The 20340-nt window shown below is 38.0% G+C and overlaps 1 protein-coding gene and 1 long non-coding RNA gene across 3 annotated transcripts in view; one reads left to right on the top strand and one right to left on the bottom strand.

Annotated features, from left to right (window-relative positions):
- The first annotated feature begins 247 nt into the window (after nucleotides 1–247).
- On the top strand, nucleotides 248–16243 carry wif1 (wnt inhibitory factor 1). Of its 2 annotated transcripts, XM_073868923.1 has the most exons (10): nucleotides 248–773; nucleotides 857–996; nucleotides 4090–4198; nucleotides 4637–4777; nucleotides 6806–6901; nucleotides 9444–9539; nucleotides 10802–10897; nucleotides 14362–14460; nucleotides 14771–14863; nucleotides 15376–16242. In XM_073868923.1, exons 1-10 carry the CDS (start codon nucleotides 620–622, stop codon nucleotides 15507–15509), a joined length of 1158 nt encoding a protein of 385 aa, XP_073725024.1. In that variant the 5' UTR covers nucleotides 248–619; the 3' UTR covers nucleotides 15510–16242. The 2 variants fall into 2 exon arrangements, with proteins under 2 accessions (XP_073725024.1, XP_073725030.1); XM_073868929.1 differs by lacking the exon at nucleotides 6806–6901 and having other exon boundaries at nucleotides 15376–16243.
- Nucleotides 4627–20340, bottom strand: part of LOC129431672 (uncharacterized) — a 20416-nt gene continuing 4702 nt past the window's right edge. The window contains exons 2-3 of the long non-coding RNA XR_012370118.1: nucleotides 6770–6839; nucleotides 4627–4766 (exon numbers count right to left, since the gene is read on the bottom strand). This is a non-coding gene — a long non-coding RNA (uncharacterized lncRNA). The remainder of the gene's footprint in view (nucleotides 4767–6769; nucleotides 6840–20340) is intronic.

Raw genomic sequence — 20340 nt, 5'->3', positions numbered from 1 at the left:
TTTAAAATTTGTTTTAAAATCTGCTCCGAGTTCAGAGGTCAGATTTCCGACTTCATTTGCCGTTTACTTTAGCATTTAAGGTGAGGAGTATCCGATATCCGAGTTGTCTGGAACGCAGCATAACTAAGAAAAGAAAAACAATTATTTATTTTTATCTAATTGTTTCTATCTTGTTTTATTTATTTATTGTTCAAGGTCTGCTTTTTGTCAATATTTATTTTTCAATATTTATTTATTTGTGTCCAAATTTGTTTGATCTTAAATAAAAACAGGGAGCGTTTGGTGTCGTGTCCAAAACGATATATTCCAAATCAAATTAAGAATATTAGTGTAAAATGGAAAAAATATTAACTTACTATTACTTACTATTCTTAAACATTCTAAAATGCAGAAATGTACAGAAGTTTTTACACAGAGTAATGGTAAAGGGCGCATTTGGCATTACACTACGCCATCTAGTGGCGCCATCTGTGAATTGCACGTGCTGGTGTGTACAAGTAGCCTGCGGAGCAGTCCGCTCGAACCATTCTGTCAATACAAGACTCGCTTGAGACACATTGCGCAGGAATAAAGCAAGAAGAGAGATCCACCAAACCGAGAAATTCACTTAAACCCATTGATGAACCAAGGGATGGCTTTCACAACGCCTGCCGTTCAACTGCACTTCAAAACGTGTATTCTTCTACTTTTATGGGGTCTGGTAATCGAAGCTGCCCCAGAGCAAGGGAGCCTGTACATGTGGATTGATGCCAATCAAGCAAGAATATTAATTGGTAATATAATGCTAATTATGTCTTATGTATATTTTTTCAAAGCTCTTCTTAGGCGTTGAGAGGCTCAATGTTTTATCCAACAGGTTTTGATGAAGATATTTTAATAGTCTCTGAGGGCAAAATGGCCCCATTTACGCACGACTTCAGGAAAGCACAGCAGCGGATGCCAGCAATACCTGTCAATATCCACCACGTGAACTTCACCTGGAAAGCCACTGATCAGGTACTGTACAATTTTATTCTGCAAGATGCATCCCTTTGTCAAATTTTAAACATACGATAGAAGTATTTGCTTGATGTTTGATTGTGAATATTAGGGAGATATTAATGAATGATTTGTGCATGTGATAATATCATAATTTATATGATAGTTAAAATACTTACTATAACATAAAATGCATTCATCCAAAATTCTAAAACTCACAATACTCAAAATAATTTATTAAATAAATATATAGGCTAATAGAAATGTATTTTCTCTAATTTACTTTAAATGTTTCTCTAACTTGTATCGTAAAACGAATTGAAAGTTGACCAAATTCAGCCCCAGGTATTTTTTCTTTACTTTCTAAAAACAGCATTTCTTTTTCTTGCGGTATTTTGCGTCTTGGTGTTGTAACGCCGCGCACCGCGGATCAAAGCGCGAAAGCGCCTCGTGAGCGCGCCTCCTCAGGCATGTGCCAAACATCTGGCCAGTCATCAGTACACTGAAAACACGCGTGCCAGAGCCCGCGCTTTATTATAAAGGGGAAAGTTTCATTTGGAAACGCTTTGTTGCGTTGTTATTGCTTCTTGATGCTCGTTATGGTTTTGGCAGAAACAGTGGCAAACCCCAAAGTGCCCTTTCTCATCAGAAATTGCTTTAACAATACCATGTTTTATAGAAGTCTTCAAACAACAAAAAAAGTTAGGCTGTAGTTATGCCTATTTATTGGATTATATTTCAGTGTTTACTAACTAATAATATTTTAAGTAATGGCATATGAGAATAAACCAACCATTACACACACATGTACGTTTATGTCATTTTGTTATAAAATAACAAAATGGTTTACTGCTTTGGTTTATCCTTACAAAAATTAACCATGGTATTTTGTAGTAAACATGTTTTTTGGTAAATTGATTACCATTGGCACAACCATGGTTTTACTAGCAACCATGTTCTAGTAAAACCATTGGTGATTTTTTACTAACTCATAAAAGCTTTTTAAAAATGTTTATATAATGTCATCATGCAGAATATATTTTATAGTGTTCCAGTGTTCGAATTGAGGGGGTGCTGGGGTGGTCCCAGACCTCATATAAGCATTGAGGGACCCCCTATAAAGCACAAAAATATAAATTAGGGGGTCCCCTGGTTTTTATTAAAATTAAAATACTACATGATTTTTTAATTTTCATGCTGCCACAAAGAGATATGGTTCATCTATTATTAATATTATTATTATTTTAAATCCATTGTGAATTTTCACTCAAGTGCACCATTGCAAAATTTGCTCATACATCTGAATATCTAAATGCGAGAAAATTATGTTTTTTTGGAACAAATGTAAAGGAATCCACGATCCATCTATGCGCACCATGATCATAATCTGTGAAGAGCATGTTGACTTGACGAAAGAGATGCAAGAAGAAAATTTTAAATAGCAAGAGACGGGATGGGGAGAAAAAGAGAGGGCCCGCTCTGTCCTGGCCCCAGTTAGCGTTCACTTCAAAGACAGCCGCTGAGGGTTTAGAACAAAGGTCCCCGACATAAAAGCCCGCCGGCGAGAGTTATCTATGTTGGTTATTGCCATTCAGCTATAGGATTAGCTAAGCTCTCCACACAGCTTGTGTACTTTTCCCTTCATCAAACGCTGCCCAGCTTTTACACCAGAAAAAGAGGGAGAGAGAGAAAAAGAGCCGTCCGCCTTGCTTTCATCTCCTTTTGGGGTGTTTTTTTGTGTGTGCTGCTGTGTGTTTTGCCATCCCATCATGGCTGTCCTCACAAATGTGTAATTCCCAAAAGGTTGAGGTCATTAGAAAGCGAAGCCGTGCTTCTTTTGATGGGAAGTTGATTGCCATGGAAACTTAAACGAGCAGTTCAAAATGATAAATTCGGTAGTCAATTGTCGACCCATGTGACTTTTCGACTTAACTAACTTTTCACAAAAGGGTTTTTTAATAGCAGGATGCTCTTTTTTTGCAGAATGAACGTGAATGGTGGTGACCACAGCTGTTAGCAGCTAAGACAATTTATTATACACCAAAAAAATCTGTTTACGCCTTACAGATATAATGTTAAGAGATGCATTGCATAACCTCACCCGGGTAAAAAAAGTGCGCTAAAATACACTTTATTTAAGTACACTTATTTTTCACTCACTAATTTTGTACGTAATATACAATAAATGAGTCTTTAGTACTTCTTAAGAGGTACTCAACTGTATTATTTTGAGACAATTTATTTCAATACACTAAAAGTTTATATTAATTCAATTCAATTTTATTTATATCGCACTTTTTAAATTGTTTAATTGTTCCAAAGCAGCTTTACATTGATAAAAACAAGAGAAAAGGCAAGGCAAGTTTATTTGTATAGCACATTTCATAGACACAGGTCGTTCAAAGTGCTTAACATAGAAATGAGAAAACAATATATAAAAGAGAAAAAAATGTAAAAATAAGAGAGACATGATAAAATCACAATAAAAACAAAGACACATGAGAATTAAAAAAAAAGTAATTTTAAGAAAAACAGAAAAATAATAGGTCAACAAAGTACAGCGACTAAGATTAAACCATACTAGTAAGCGGAGTAATAATGTAACGTATATGTAATGTAACATAGTTACTAATTTAAGCTAATGTCAGCTGACTCCCAAGGGGTTGACTAAACTCCTAGGAGAAAAGTCCTTGGGAGAAAAAAACCCTTGTCCTTGCTTATCCTATAGAAAATATATTATATATTAAATACTATATTATACAATTTTATAGGAATTAATATATTTAATTTTTTATTAAAAGTTAAAGGAAGCGGTTGGTTGTCGCTGGGCGATCTATTAGGGAAAAAAGATTTATTAAGAATTTAAAATTACTGGTTTTTAGTATACTTTATTCAAGTGCACTTAAGTACTAATGAAGTAGAAATTTGTATATTTGTTGTAGTGTATAACGTTTATACTTTTAAATATCAATGTATTACAATTGTACTGGTATGTTTTTAGGACATTTAAGTATACTTTATATAAAACAGTCTTAACCTCCCACAATTGTGTCCGATTTTGTCCAAATGTTAGTTAAAGTTCATCTCTTTGTATTTTTTTATGTTTTTCAGGCTGAATACTTCTATGAGTTTCAAACTCTGCGTTCATTGGATAAAGACATTATGGATGACCCTACCGTCAATGTCCCACTCCTAGGCACAGTGCCGCAAAAAGCTTCTGGTCCGCTTTCATTCTTTCATTTTGTTCATTTATGTTTTAATCCGAAAGGTTCATTTTTTTGTAACGTGCCAAATCGCAGTCTTAATTGGAAAATGGTACCCTCAATGTTACATTCTTGAATATAGGGTCAAAAAGCGACAATCCCGACCTATTGGGTTGTAATTTAACCCATGCTGGATTGTTAGGTCAAATATAAACATTTTAATCAGTTAAATTAACCCAACGGCTACGTTTGTCCCTTTTTGACCCTACGCTAGGTGTATAAGTACCCACTATGTTGTGTTTTTCAGGTATGCTTATGATAATGTCTAGGTAGACATTCACATTATGAAGATGTTTTTACAGTCACTATTTCTGAGTGTTTTAACCAATGACACTTAAGAAGAACTGTGTTGCTTAGCTCACGGTAAGTTCACCAAATTGGTTTTGTGTACTCAGTGGTCCAGGTGGGCTTCCCATGCCTAGGGGATCAGGATGGTGTTGCAGCATTTGAGGTGACCATCCTGGTCATGGATGCTGGGGGAAACATCATTCTGAGGACACCACACAATGCCATCTTCTTCAAGACCTGCCAGAAAGGTGAGTTTGTAAAACTTTGTATTAGTTGAGAGGTTAAAGTTCAAATTATTTGTTGCTGAACATTTACATGGATATACATATGTAGCAGCATACTTGTATGCAAAACCTGAAACAAGATAACACAGGTTTACTGTCAGAAAAAATGTTCCTCGTGGTCTAGAAATAGAAATAGGCAGTCCTTTTTTAAAATGGTCCTAATATGCACAATTTAGGTATAGATATGTATACACTCGCCTAAAGGATTATTAGGAACACCTGTTCAATTTCTCATTAATGCAATGGTGTGGGGGATGTTTTCTTGGCACACTTTAGGCCCCTTAGTGCCAATTGGGCATCATTTAAATGCCTCGGCCCACCTGAGCATTGTTTCTGACCATGTCTATCCCTTTATGACCACCATGTACCCATCCTCTGATGGCTACTTCTAGTAGGATAATGCACCATGTCACAAAGCTCGAATCATTTCATATTGGGTTCTTGAACATGACAATGAGTTCACTGTACTAAAATGGCCCCCACAGTCACCAGATACAGTATGTAGAAAATCAAACGGTGTAAACACATTGCATTACACCAAATGCACAAAATAATGTACATCATAATCACAAACTTAAGGGATCTTCTGCAAATAAAAATGTTTCCTCATCTCTTTTCTATCTGAGGACAACATTACATAGTTGGCGAGGGAGAGGGACGATCATGGTATGGTTGACTCTCAACCTCACCCACAAAGCCATCGTTGCCTCATGAGGTCATGTGAATTCTGCCAGCTGCAGCCCTTTGGAATGAGCGTGTTATGTTTTTCTGTGATCCCCCACCCCCTTCTCACACACACTAACCTCACGGTGTTGCATTCCCCTACACACCCTTTTCCACCCTTCTCCATTCGGCGTGGAGACTTCAAGGATCAAATGGTCCATCTGTGTGAAGTCACCCCGTAGGGAGGAAGCAAAGTGTTTCCTAGTGACAGCTGACGGTCCCTTAATGACTCGTACCCGCGAGTTGTTGTTTTTTAAAACAAGCCTGGCTGCTTAAATTTCTCCCAGAGAAGAGAACGCAGACGGCATGGCTAATAAATACCTGACCCAAAAATGAAGTAAACCAACCAACTTTGTGTTTAAAATACGTCTAATTGACGTCCAAATGCAGCCCAGACGTCTAGGCTAAAACAAGACAGGTTTGGTCTGTCAGTGAAAATTTAAAAGACACACAAATATATACATCTCACAAGTTATAAGCATAAATGACATTTTGGGTTACTCATAGCCGGACTAAATGGGGTCTAGTAACCTAAAGATGGTGAAATGATGGCTATTGCATGCTGGGAAATTTGATCATTTATTTGTGTCATTTCACGCCCTTCTTTCTTTTGTGGACCAAAAAAGAAAACATCAAGAATGTATTGGTCAGTTTTTTATGCAATTACAGACCTAAGGACTATAAAAATGTTTCGTATGACTTGTGGACTATAATCCAGATCATTTAAAGCAATGCAATAACTGTGTGGTAGCCAAATCGAATTTAAGGTATTATTTACCAAACATATCAACATCGACCCGAGTTCTCATGGTGCATTCATAAAATTTTTAAGAGAAACGAATCATGTAAATGAATCATTGCAGTGAATGAGCTTGGTGTACAAAACTCATCCGACTGATTCATGCAACATCTTGCTTTGTAGATTAACAATTACACGAAGGTCTTCCTGAAAAAATCTTCATGCATGTTGCATTCAATGAATCGTAACTACACTACACTTACTTTACAGTATTTGTAAAAGTATGGGGTTGTAGAGTTGTTGACATTGTGGTTTCACCTCAAAGTTTTTGAATTTATTTTTTCTCTGTTTATTGTGCATTTCTTTCGAAGCAAACGCTATTATTGAATTCGCCGGCCCTTTAACTTGTCCTACAATTTGATGTCCTTGAAGTGGTGCAGGAAGGGAGTAAGTTATGGGAAGTTTGTTGAAGATAAAAAAAGAAAAAATCTCACCAACCGTGTCTTCTCTCCTCATTGTATCGTTTGAAGCAAAGTGTCCCGGCGGTTGTCGCAACGGAGGCTTCTGCAATGAGAGGCAAGTGTGCGAGTGTCAGGATGGTTTTTACGGAGTGCACTGTGAGAAAGGTAAATCATTTTTTTAACGTTACTAAAAGTGTGTATGAAGAGTTCAGATCCAAAACCCTCTAGGTGCGTCCGGCATGTTTTCTTGTAAATGAGCATTTTTTATCAGGCTCTTATGTTTAGGCTCAACAATTTCACTTTAATGGCAATTAATAGGTTAATAGTCAGTAATTGAAATGTCTTCACAAAGTAAACGATGAGGCGAGTTATCGTCTCCAACGTAAATCTCTTTTCTTGGACTACAACAAACACACAGATTGTAGACAACACTTTACTTCCTGGGATTAGTAATGTAGTAAAGACCGACATTGTGCGCGAATCTTTCAAACATGTTAAGGAGCATCACATTTCCCGCTGATGTCAGAGGTATGCAGGCCAATCACAACGTACAGATTAGCTGGCCAATCAGGGACACAGAGCTTTTCAATCGGTGCGTTTCGCGAGAGAGTGAAATTTGAAGCTACAAAAAATGTACGGTATGTGGAAAATAATGTGTTTTTTAACCATAAACCACGCAAACACATTGTATCATACCAAGTACACAAAATAATGTTTTTTAGCAATGAAATAGGTGCTCTTTAAAAAAAAATGTACTCTAAGTACATACAAAAATCTACATGTCTAAAATCTCCATGTTGCAACTTGACAATTGAAATCTGAAGTACGTTCGCAGTTGTTCATCCTAAAGTCGTGCAACGCATACGCCAAATTCCAATTTTGCGTGCATATGATATGCCAGTCCTTCCCAGTGCATCTTTTCAATTTGTTTTATGTATTGGTTTCTAAAAAAAGTCGCTTGTGTTTGGGGTTAGATTTGGAATTTGCTTTGGAATGTAATTTCATATATAGGTTTCTCCACGTTTTTGTCTATTTTTAAACAATAGTGGGTTGAAGTTGGGGTTAGGATGTCATTTTATGTAACAAAACGTTTTTCTGACCCTAAACACAAGTGACAATAGTAAAAAAACAATACATAACGCCACACGAAAAGATGTGCTGTATTAAGTGAACGAGAAGGACTGGATCATATGCACGCAAAATTAGAATGACTTACACACTGCATGCTACTTATACCATAGACTGTACAAAAAGATGGACGACGCGGCATCGCTTCCTTCCATTGTAATGAATTAAAGCCAAAAATGTCCGAGCATGGGCGCTGCCATGTTACCTAAAAGCGTCAGTTTGGAGCCAGAGACGGAGCCGCAGTATCAAACTTCCGCGCTCCCAATTTAACCAGGCCAATCATAACGACACAACCCCGTTTCTATGGCATCAAATTACTAGCTAAAATGAAACTTATCCAAAAAATGAACAATTGAACATATATCAGCGTGATAACAACTACCTTAAAGTTCCAAAATCAACTTTCGGAAAATTGTATTGGAAGTGTAAATAATTTTTATTTAGAGCCAAGTCCCGTTCGTTTGCATGGACAGGGTGGGGTTTATGGCTTGTACTGCCGCCAGCCACCAGGGGGCGATCAAAGAGCCAGCGGCTTCACTTTTCAAGATGTATGACTATGAGGCACACCCGATTTATATGCATTTTATGAGAATGGGCTGTTTATCCAATTCTTCTTCTGCGCGTTTCGTTGTGCCGTTTAACGAATTCTGCCAACAAAGCAGTATTTCTGAATGGCCTGAGGCCGAGATTAGGTGAATTTGAAGCGAAAGTATTTGATGAACATATAATATGTGCGATGAGCAATATTATTATATAATTTTTACAGGTGGTGTTTAGCTGCTTTTGCATCTGAGCTCGTCATATGTGAAATGCTTAGGAAAACTGGAACGCTGTAAATATGTGAACCTCACGCATTTTTATCCCATATAGACTTTAGATCAATGCTTTGGCCTTTTTGGATCTCCAAAAATCCCTAAGCATACCTGCAACAACAAATCTCTATTAACAGCAGATGTAGAGCATCCAGAGGTTTGTTGTAAAATGTAAATGTATTCTGCAAAACAGAAACTTCCTTTAAAAAGACAAACTATGAGCGTGTGTAGTTTATTATAATGATGATTATACTCAACCTCAGGGCATCCCAAAATGCCTTGCGCAAATTACAAAGCATGGTAAAGCCTGCTATGTACTAGTTTAGATGAGAGAATGGTAAATGGAGTTTTTCACAAAAAAAAAAAAGAATTACCCAGCAGGTTCGGAGGCACAAGCATCTGTTTTTCATCTATTTACAACTTTAAAGAGCGGTTTACCGAAAAACACTTCTATTAGATGCTTAAAATGTTTTCAATATCCTCTCTGTAGCTGCTGTGTTTTTTACCTAACCACTTCCCCAAAACACCTTTCATCCAACACAGCTTCTGGCTGATTGGTTTTGGCCAACGTCGCTGCCAAAACCACCAGGTTTTGTGCGCGGCGTATCAAGAACTTTTTAGACGAAAATATCCTTCCCTCTGTAGCTGTGAGAAGTTTTTACTTTTAACTTACAAGTATGGACTTAACTATTGATATATAGATATAGAATATTAGATAAAACTTTAAACTAACAAATAACTGGAATTGGTTTCTTCTCTCTTTTAAGCTCTGTGCTCCCCCAGATGTCTGAATGGTGGTCTGTGTATGAGTCCGGGTGTGTGTATATGTCCTCCAGGTTACCATGGACCCAGCTGTGAGAGAGGTTTGTTTCTGAGAAGCCATTGAATTGATTTGAATACATCAATGCGTGAATGGTGTTCAACAACAATATTGTATTTCTTATTAAGTCTTTAAGGATATAATTGAAACATAATCTGGACTTGTAAGATAAGCGAACGTTAAGTGCAGTTTATCATAAGATAAAGCAGGGCTGTCGTCGGTGGGGGAACTGCTGAGTTCCTCTACTCATTGGGTCCCAGAGATGGAGGCCCCTCTATAAAATGTAAGCGATAGCCCTGACAAGATGTAAACAAAACCATAAACCAATACTCAACAGGCACAATGTGAGTGCTCCTGTATATGTCATTGCATTAGTCTTTGCAAAGGATCATGGATTTGAACCCAAGGAACACACATACTAATAAAAAATGTATACATTGTAAGTCGCTTTGGATAAAAGTATTTGCATAAACATAAATCTAGCATGCAATTCTAAGCGTTATGAAAAATATAATTATAAAATAAACTACAAAACCAGATTAGAGCAAATATATTAATAATAAAATCTACACGCCGTATGAAGAACAAAATATTGGTGTGTTATTTTCAACATGATCTCACAAAGTTCTGTGTTATAGTAACGGAATATTTCGCTCATTTATCCGTGTCCGTACCACGGACTTTCTTTTCCGTGTCAGTTTCACGTATTGGTTACTCAATTTGTTTTCCTATTTTTAAACCATTTTCATGTGGGTTTGGTGTTAGATTTGGGGTTTGGGTTAGGATGTCACTTTAACTATTGGTTTATACTTTTTTTTTGCCTGATTTTTTAACAATTGTCGCCTGACGTTAGGTATTGAGTGTCATTTCATGTTACAGAAAGTCGTTCTAACCCCAAACCCACGCGAAAATGTCAAGACAATAGGAAAAACAATTGAGTAACCAATACGTGAAATTGACACGGAAAAGAAAGTCCGTGGTACGGACACGGAAAAATGCGGAGATCCATGACGTTGGCACGGATAACTGAGCAAAATATTCCGTCACTACAACATGGAAATTCATAAGATCAGGTTGGATATTTTGTAGCTACACTATAAAAAAATGCAGCATGAAGTTCAGCATGAAATTCATCAATTCAACAAACTATTTTAAGTTTTGACCTGTGATTGGAAATCAAGTTGAAATTATTTAAATGAATTTGTTCAGTTAAAGTACCATGTTGATTTGACAAAAATGCTCAATTTTTTTTTACTGTGTAGTGACACATTTGTTGATCCTGCCTGTTTTGTGTCACATTAACAGCAAACTGCAGCACCACCTGTTTAAACGGAGGAACGTGTTTTCATCCCGGGAAATGCATCTGCGCCGCTGGCTATGAAGGGAGCCGCTGTGAGCTCAGTGAGTTAAGCAACATGTTTCTGCATCCACACTGACCAAACTACAGTATTGCAAAGACCCTTTAGGGCAGTGGTTCTCAAACTTTTTCAGTGTGCGGCCCCCTTGTGTATGGTGCATTCCTTTGCAGCCCCCCCCCCCAAAGAAAATGTATGACAAAAAAATAGTTCTCAAACTTAAAGGTGTAGCGGAGGATTTTCTCGAATTTTTGAAAAGAACAGCCTTCTCCACTTTTTAAAAAATGCAATTGCGCAACACTCCTGATAGACAACTAGGAGGACCAATAGTCTTGATGATCCACCCGGAAAAGGAAAATCCTCCGCAATACCTTTAACATTTTAATTAAACATTAAATTATACAAAGTAGTGCTGTTGGTTAGTAGCTTTATTTTTAAGGTTGAATTACACAGAATTCATGATAAAGTAATGTATTTTATAACATGTCATAAAACTGGGGCCCGCCTCGCACCATCTCACGGCCCCTTTGAGAACCACTGTTTTAGGGAACCCTGATAGCAATTAACTTCGGGGCGGATCCGCAACGGATCTAGACCAGAGCTGCCGACTTCGGAGCGGACCCGGTACGGAAGTCATGCCACTAGGCGGCCATGTTTGCAACACCTCCGGGCGGTTATTTTTAATCATGCAAGCCTAAGTCCTATCTACTTGAATTGGGAAAGACAGATATCTCTAAAACCATGTGAATTAAAGAACATATTTCTGACCAACAATTAAACCTGACATCAACAGTACCGTGACTTTTGTTTCTTAAGCTCAAACTGCACAAAAACATATTTTTCAAGGTCACATGTCCGCAAATTAGCAAGCGCCTTACAGGACTCTGTAGAGCTTCTTCCCCGTTTATCGATTGTTTTTTTTAACTGGAAGGTGGGACTTGCAAAAGCGGCCCTATTGAGTGCTGCATTGTCCCCTATTCATTGTAATAGCAGTGCTTAATCTTGTTATATCCAATATTTTTGACTATAGTCAGACTGACGCGCACAAGGCGTCACTAAAATGTTTCAGTGAAACCAAAGAAACGGTAAGAAGAGCACTATAGTCTGATATAAATATACATTCAGTATACACTTAAAAGCAGGTTTAAGGATAAAATGGCATTTCTGTGCCACTAACATCACGTAATGAAAAAAAAAAATTAAAACAAATACAGTGTTTAAGAAAACATACAGCGTAATTGCACAACATGGGTATTACGGTAACTCCTAATGTAGTGTATTAGCTAGCAATTACATCTATCATCCTTTAAAAGGAAAAGCCTGGGTTGTTGTTCTTTGGTGGTAATTGGCTCATTTCCACAAATTGCCCTTAGTGTGAACGTCCCGAGTGAAGTGTGTTCTCACAGCGGTGTTAAATGGGACGGCACTTACGTGGACAAACACAGGATGTTATGCAGTTGTGTTGTCACCCGAATCACTAGTAAGCATCTTTGAACTTATGAGCGGTGACGTTAAGTGTTCATGACTGTTATTTTAAGAGGAAATGATGGTTCTCTGGCTTTGAAAATGTCCACCTGTAGTCGATAATATTATCCCTTAAAACTCATCTTGAGCAACAAAACTGCATATGTAAAAGTTTTTAGTCATTGGCTTTAAAGATCTCAGACTCTAAATCCTATCATTTATCATGGACACTTTAAAGATTTAAAGACTTATGACAGCATTAAGACGTGGCTTTATTAATTCCGATGCTTAATATAAAACGGAGGGAATAGAAAAAGATTTAAGTTACATTACTGTCACATTTCAATCCACATAGGTATCACATTCTCTATTAAACATGCACAGACATCTGGGGGTCTCACCGAGGTCTCCCTCTTTGTGCATTTTCATGGGTATGAATTTCATTGATTCGTCAAGGACCAAAAAGCACACGGATATCCAGTTGATCAAATATACTGGCTTAAAACATCACAAAGTGTTCACAAAAAAAAAATTACTACACTTTTATTGTCATCGTCTAGATCAGGGGTCTCCAACCTTTTTCGAAGCAATGGCTACCACAATGGATAAAACAGGGAGGAAGGATACTTTTTGATATAGTCTACTCAAAACTTTTTATTTTACTTGTTGATATGTTTTTTCATTGTTTAAAATGTTAACAAACATAAAAGAAGTCAAGCTAATATAAAATATATGTAATAAATAAATATTACAAATGAGAAGATTAATAGAATGTGCTTATGCGGGCACCTCACAGACTCTCCGCGGGCACCATGTTGAAGACCACTGCCCTAGATCCTTGTTTACATTGGACATTTTTGGAGAAAATATTACGATAATTATCAACTTGTCTTCTTCAAGTTATGAACTTTGCTACTGTTTAAAAAATCCTCCAAATTATATAATTTCAAAAATCTGATCTCATATAGGTTACTGTCAAAAATACAGCGGGGAAAATAAACATTTGACACATCAGCATTTTGATCAGTAAAGGGATTTCTTAGTGGGCTATTGACACAAAATTTCAACAGATGTAGCCATCAAGTCAAATACTGAATTCATACAAAGAAATCAGAACATTTAAAGGTGCAGTGTGTAAATTTTAGCGGCATCTAGTGGTGAGGTTTCAAATTGCGCCCAACGGCTCAGTCTACGGCTCATCCCTCGCTTTTGAAACGCATATAGAAGCTAGCTAGCCACCATAGGACAAAAACGTCATCGTCAGAGACAACTTGGTTAACAAAGTTTGTCCGTTAAGGGCTTCTGTAGAAAAATGGTGGCACAAAATGGCGACTTCCATGTAAGGGGACCCTCGGTGTATATAGATAAAAACAGCTAATTTTAAGGTAATTAAAACATAATATTATAAAAGGCCTTTATACACCACTGATAATATAGTCACATATGTTATATTGCATTTATGTCAAGGGAATCTTCTAAAAGTTACACACTGCACATTTAAGTATACAGGTTGAGTCATAATAAATGGAGTAGATGACACGGGGAATAAGTATTGAACACACTTTATTTAATACTTTGTAGAAAAGCCTTTGTTGGTGATTATAGCTTCTAGACGCCTCTTGTATGGAGAAACGACTGGTCTGCATTGCTCAGGAGTGATTCTGGACCATTCTTCCACACAAATGGTCTTTAAATGGTCCCTAGCCCTACCCTTTAAAAAAGTACACTTTTGCACCTAAAGAGTTTATAATAGTACCTCATAGGTACATGTTGGTACCAGAGAGTGCATATTAGTACCCTAAAGGTACATAATGGTACCAGATGTATATCCTTATCTAACGGGCACGTATTAGGATCTTTTTAAAGAGTACTGCCCTAATAACAGATATGGACTATTTTTTCTGAGACTAATTTGAAAAGAAGGGTAGAAAAGTAAAGTTTGCAATATATTAAAAACACAATGAAAGATACTCAAAATTGTAGTTTTAAAATTAGCAAATGAACACATCTGAAAGGTTTTTGAATGAGATTGTCGTTTATCTGCAGGTAAATGTCGGCAGCCCTGCAGAAATGGAGGCAAATGTACGGGGAGGAACAAATGCAAGTGCAGCAAGGGTTACCATGGAGATCTTTGCTCCAAAGCTGAGATTATCCCAACTTGGCAATATCTTTGATTTACACCACCGGGCTGTTCAATGCTTTATTACGCTTCGTGCCGCATTACCACCTTGGGTGTGTATTATTTCCAAATAATTCAATGGCTCGTTGTCAATTATTCCAACATTGCAGCATCAATGTTCTCCTCTTGCAAAATGCAAAAACACTGCAAAACGAACCATTGGTGGTTGATTCCACCCAAAAATTTCCACTCGTCCTGCAGGCTTTATGAACGGCACGATACGTTTTCAAGACTAAACAGTATGTCTTTGTATGGCTGTATGTGTGTGTGCAGCTGTCTGCGAGCCCAGCTGTGGAGCACACGGGACCTGTGTAGAGCCCAACAGGTGCGAGTGCAGGGATGGTTGGCATGGACGTCATTGCAACAAGAGTAAGTAAGACAAGATCCCATAGACCCGTTTCCCAAATTGCATATGCCAGTTGCCACCAAGAAATGGATTAGAAGTAATCTGATTTAATCCCATCACGCTGAAGAGACCTCTGAACCCCAAAAGTGTTTCAGCAAGAGCTTTAAAGCACCTGGATCTACTGATAAATCTGTTACTACACTAGTCACGCGTTTCATGGTAGTACCGTGGTATTTTTGAAAGTACTATAATGGTATGTGTTGAATGAACAGGGAATGTTTTCACAGTACTTTGTTTTATTATGATAATCATTTAGTACCACGAATGATATAATCATTGTACCATGGTAGAGCAAAAGAAATTTTTTTAAAACCCAAACCCATCCTGTTGGGTTGCAATTTAACTTATGCTGATGCAAAAGGAGTATTTAACAGTTTAATATCAATATTTAATACTATAATTAATATAAACCCCAACCCCCAAGCGATTTATTTTGCAGCATCGTTCTGAAGTTCCTCCATCATTTTTTCCTCAGGATTTCGTGGACTAGTAGTTTCCAACAGCCAGCGGGTTTCTGGTTCCAAGCACAAGGCACAGCCTGCAGCCGCAAGGGACGTTGTGGTAGCACCCGACTCCAAGCATCCCTCCGACACCAACTATGTGGTTTAAGCCTCTAAATTTTGGCCGACGATGTCTGGCCACCCCCCTTTCAACGTCGTCCTCCTCGGACCAAAGCTTTCATCTTCCACTTCCGATCCGACGCGACACTCCCGAACTGCTGCTTTAGGAGACCGAGATGTTTTTGTAGCACGGTCACGGTGTCTTATTTTACCGCACTGGTTCCTTTGATATAATATCTTCCACAGTTACCCTTCATTTAGCTTCTGTACTGCATTAACTAAGGGGAGTGAATCATTGGGTTGTTTGTATGGTCTGGTGAACGTCTGTGATGTGTGTGAGTAGCCCTGCGGTTTAGCTTCAAATGTGGCGGTGAATCACTTGTACATAACTTCTTCTGTGTGTGGATTCGGCTTTTCATAATTGCCATGTTTGTCCGCTGCTCAAGGTTTTTACTTTGAATGACTTTTATTGTAAACATGTTGTTGTCGTCGCTGCCTGTATTATTGTGGCTAACATTCTGTTCTTTTATTCGAATGACATTTATTTTGGTGAGGTTTCCGTGTCTTTCTAAAATATGTTTCTTATTTGTGTTGTGTAAAATTTAAATATATAGATTATATATAGAGAGATTATACATTAGTGTAGACCGCTTTTCAGTGTATATGCTTGAAGTTTTCGTTATTATGTATATCAATGCACGTAAAGCTGCTTGTAGCCAAAATCGTAATTTTTTATCCGTGTGACTTAATGTATTAAACAAATAAAATCTTCAGCTCTTTTCATTAAGCATGTTATCGTATTCCTTGTCACATTTACGTTTAGGAACAATTTACAGGATAACTATGATAACTGAAATATTATGCACATGTGTTAATTCGTATAGGCGTGCATGTGCGAGTACAACCAAAACAACAATAGCGGCCTACAGGACTGTGTTTGTGCTGCAAAAGATACTGAGTTTATTAACACGTCTCTGACAAAGTTTACACAATTTTGTCGCCTTGAGTCCAGGGTCACTTGTAGTAAAAAAAATGCTTCCGCTGTCTTGGTTGTTTGTATTTATCGTCTGTAGAAAAATGCGAAAGCGTTTACAGTTTCTTTACAAAGTAACATTGCCATCTAGTGGCCTGCCACTCATAATAAAGCGATTTTAGTCATTATCGCATATCCGTGAAAACGCGTATCTTTTTGACAGTGCTGTTATGTGCACGTAAAACCTTTTACAAATGCAAAGAAGAAACTTTCAATTTTTACTAAATTGTTGTCGTGTAAACATAGCTCTTATACCAAACGACGTACAAGAGTGAATCTTAAAGGAAAACACCAACATTTTTCATTTTTTACTATGTTCTTATCTCACTATCTTTTTTAATGCGTGCACTTAATCTTTGTACAGCACGTCGCGAATGTGTTAACATTTAGCCTAGCCCCATTCATTCCTTAGGATCCAAACAGGCATGAATTTAGAAGCCACCAAACACTTCCATGTTTTCCCTATTTAAAGACTGTTACATGAGGAGTTACACGAGTAAGTATGGTGGCACAAAATAAAAGCGTTTTTTTTAAGCGGATAAAAAATATTGTATGGCGGAAGGGCACTTAGTTTGCAGCACTTTGACCTCGGGGGCAGTAATATTGACGGATGATTGAGCGAGAGGGGGAGTATTCAGGAGGGATGATGTCATTGCGCGTCGAGGCCGAAATGCTGCAAACTAAGTGCTTTTTGGATCCTAAGGAATGAATGGGGCTAAGTTAAATGCTAACACATTCACGACGCACTGTACAAAGATTAAGTGCACGCATTGATAAAAGATATGGATGTATTAATTCATCTAAGTTGAGGTAAGAACATAGTAAAATATTGAAAAACGGTGGTGTTTTCCTTTAAGTCTGAAGGATAGTACGTTTTTTATGCGTACGCAAGTGTACACGCACCGTCGAATACACAGCCTTGCAAAGCATAGCGGATTTGACTCATACATTCGATGCATGCACATTGCAATACCTCTCATGAGCTACATACTCCTGTACACAATCTACGTACTATTCTGATGACGAAATTAGCTTCATGCACATTGCGCACTGCCCTTTGTGTATGTGTTAAAAAATAAACTGTGCAATAAATGAGAAGTGCTATACAAAGTTACTTTCCGCTTACAAAGTTTTAACATTTCTTAGAGATGCATTTTAATATAAGCAGCACATCCAACCAGTTCCTGTGAAGTATTTACGAAAAAAATACGTTTTTAAATGTGGTGAGAGATGTTGCTGACCGGACAGAGTTTGATAGATTTTTCCGTAAATAATCTTTCATTATATTGGTTTATTCATTTCGTCCAAACTCCACATGGTGTCTAATCCTATGATGAAGGAGGATTGTAAAATATAGAACGTGGGCCAGACTTCAGAACCCTGGAAAGACTGCTCTGTGGTGGGTCTCAATGTGTTTTGGCAGGAGAAGTGTTTACCTGTTGCACTTGATTTGACGCGCAGCCATTGAAATCGACAACCAAAAGCCAAATTATCTATTTAACATTGTGTTTTTACTGATATCCACTATTAAAACAGACCCATGACCCATCAGTTGAGTACCTCTGCTATAAAGAGTTCATTCACACATTACGGCAATTAACCTTGGCTCATCTGTTATGCAGGGGGTGAAAATAAACAAGCGTCTGGGTGATTATTTGTACTGTTCCACATCAAGTAGCAGCACGGCCCACCATGATCGCCCCCTGTGCCCAAGGGAGCCACCGAAAGTTGCCCCGTTGGGTCATCTTTCATGTGGGAAATGAAACAGTAACACTATGTGGAATCCCAAAAATGCAGCAGGCAAATGAAATCGGTTTATTTTGAGTCTATTTTAAGGTTTGTCCTACTATTTTCCCTTAACATTTGGTAACTTAAAACAGGTGGAGCTTAGGAAAAAACAGCTATGTTCCATTCGTATCTGCCTTTGGGTACTAAATTGGAAAATTTAGTCTAAAAGTTTAGTTTAGACTGAAAGACAGTCCTGAGTCGTACCCAGAGTATCAGACACTTGACATGAGCCGATAAGTAACCACAGCGCACTCCCACTTTAGCAACCACCAATTAACATTTATGCATTGATGAATTGATATTAAACAAGCATTATTAGTATAAATCACGCATAATCGCCCTAGCCTTATCCCTGGGCTTTAGCTTAGGCCTTCACTGGAGGCACATATTTTCTTTAAAAATAGGATCTTCTGAAGGTCCTGGCTGAAGAAGCCAGTCCAACAAGTCCAAATTCCCCTGTGGTGTGCTGGAGAACCAACAAAAGCAACCAGCACATTATGCCCACTGTGCCAAAAGGTTCACGTCATTGTTCCAGCCAACAGAGAAGCAAAGAAAGCAGGACATCAAAGGGTGAACGGGAGAATGGACTGTCTGATCCATGGGCTTTAGATCTGCTTTGCCCTCATACATAATCACCCTGCTGGAAAATACAGTAGGCTTACAAGTAGAGGTCAAGCAGTGTTGTTATCAGGGATGGGCACTAACTATTAACCGCAAGCGTCATTGTGTTATTATTGGTTCTCCAAGATTAAAAAGAGTAAGAAGAAAGGGCAGTAATATAACAATGTGGAGAAAACAGATAGACGGAAAGTTTGATTAAAAATATAGGTTTAAAGCTAGATGACTTATAGGGCGTACACACCAAACACGAAATTAATGATTTGCATGAGTAGACTACATTCAAAGTCAATGCAAAGACGCGAACAGAGGAAAACTCGCGCAGGACGATGCAAATGACTCGAATTGGGGTCTAAACAAGCGCTATTCACCTAAAACAAAGTCTTTATGCTGCGTACACACCAAACGTGAAGCATCGCGTTCCTCGCTCTAGATTACTCGTGGGATTTAACTTTGTATTACGGCCCTTTCAGACAGCCAGCGAAATATTTTCAACTTGCGCAAAGACACATTTGAGGCGAAAAGTGTGTGTTTTCGCTGCAATCACTCCACCCAATTCACATCATTTGCATCGCCTTACACGAGTTTGCGTTCGCGTCTATTCGCGTCTTTGCATTGAATTTGTATGTAATCTACTCACACAAATTGTTGAATGCGTGTTTGGTGTGTACGCCCCATAAGTATACTAATGCTGCGTATACACCAAATAGGAAGCATTGCGTTCCTCGCTCTAGATCACTCGTGGGATTTAACTGTGTGTCATGCAATTTTTTTGCTAAAATTAAATATTTTCAACTTGTGTGAAAACGCGTTTTAGGGCGAACATCACATGTTTTCACAGCAATCGCGCCACCCAAATCATGTCATTCGCATCGCCCCGCACGGGTTTGCCTCTATTCGCGTATTTGCATTTACTAATCTACAACTAAACTGTTGAATTTGCGTTTGGTGTGTACGCCTCATAAGCATGCAAATACTGCGTATACACCAAATGCGAAGCATCGCGTTCCTATCTTTAGATCACTCGTGGGATTAATTTTTTTGTTATGCAAATTTTTAGCTTGAGTTGAATATTTTCACCTTGCACGAAAACTCTTTTTAGGGCGAACATCATCTTTTTTTACAACAATCGCGCCACCCACTTCACGTCATTCGCATCACCCCGCGCAAGTTTGCCTCTATTTGCGTCTTTGCATTGACTTTGTATGTAATCTACTAACGCAAATTGTTGAATGCGTGTTTGGTGTGTACGCCCCATAAGTATACTAATGCTTGCGTATACACCAAATGTGAAGCATTGCGTTCCTCACTCTAGATTACTCGTGGGATTTAACTGTGTGCCATGCAATTTTTTGCTTAAGATGAATATTTTCAACTTGCACGGAAACGCATTTGAGGCGAACGGTGCATGTTTTTGCGGCAATCTTGCCACCCAATTCAC

Source organism: Misgurnus anguillicaudatus, chromosome 1 (genome assembly GCF_027580225.2).
Source record: "Misgurnus anguillicaudatus chromosome 1, ASM2758022v2, whole genome shotgun sequence".
NCBI classification, from domain to species: Eukaryota; Metazoa; Chordata; class Actinopteri; order Cypriniformes; family Cobitidae; genus Misgurnus; species Misgurnus anguillicaudatus.
The sequence above is the reverse complement of the archived record's forward strand: the minus strand, read 5'-3'. Positions and strand labels throughout refer to the sequence as shown.

Excerpts from the sequence above, each read along its gene's own strand:
- wif1 (XM_073868923.1), top strand. The coding sequence starts at position 620 with ATGAACCAAGGGATGGCTTTCACAACGCCTGCCGTTCAACTGCACTTC. Across the intron at positions 6,902-9,443 it reads CGGAGTGCACTGTGAGAAAG|CTCTGTGCTCCCCCAGATGT; the intron begins GTAAATCATTTT and ends CTCTCTTTTAAG. Across the intron at positions 14,461-14,770 it reads AGATCTTTGCTCCAAAGCTG|TCTGCGAGCCCAGCTGTGGA; the intron begins AGATTATCCCAA and ends TGTGTGCAGCTG.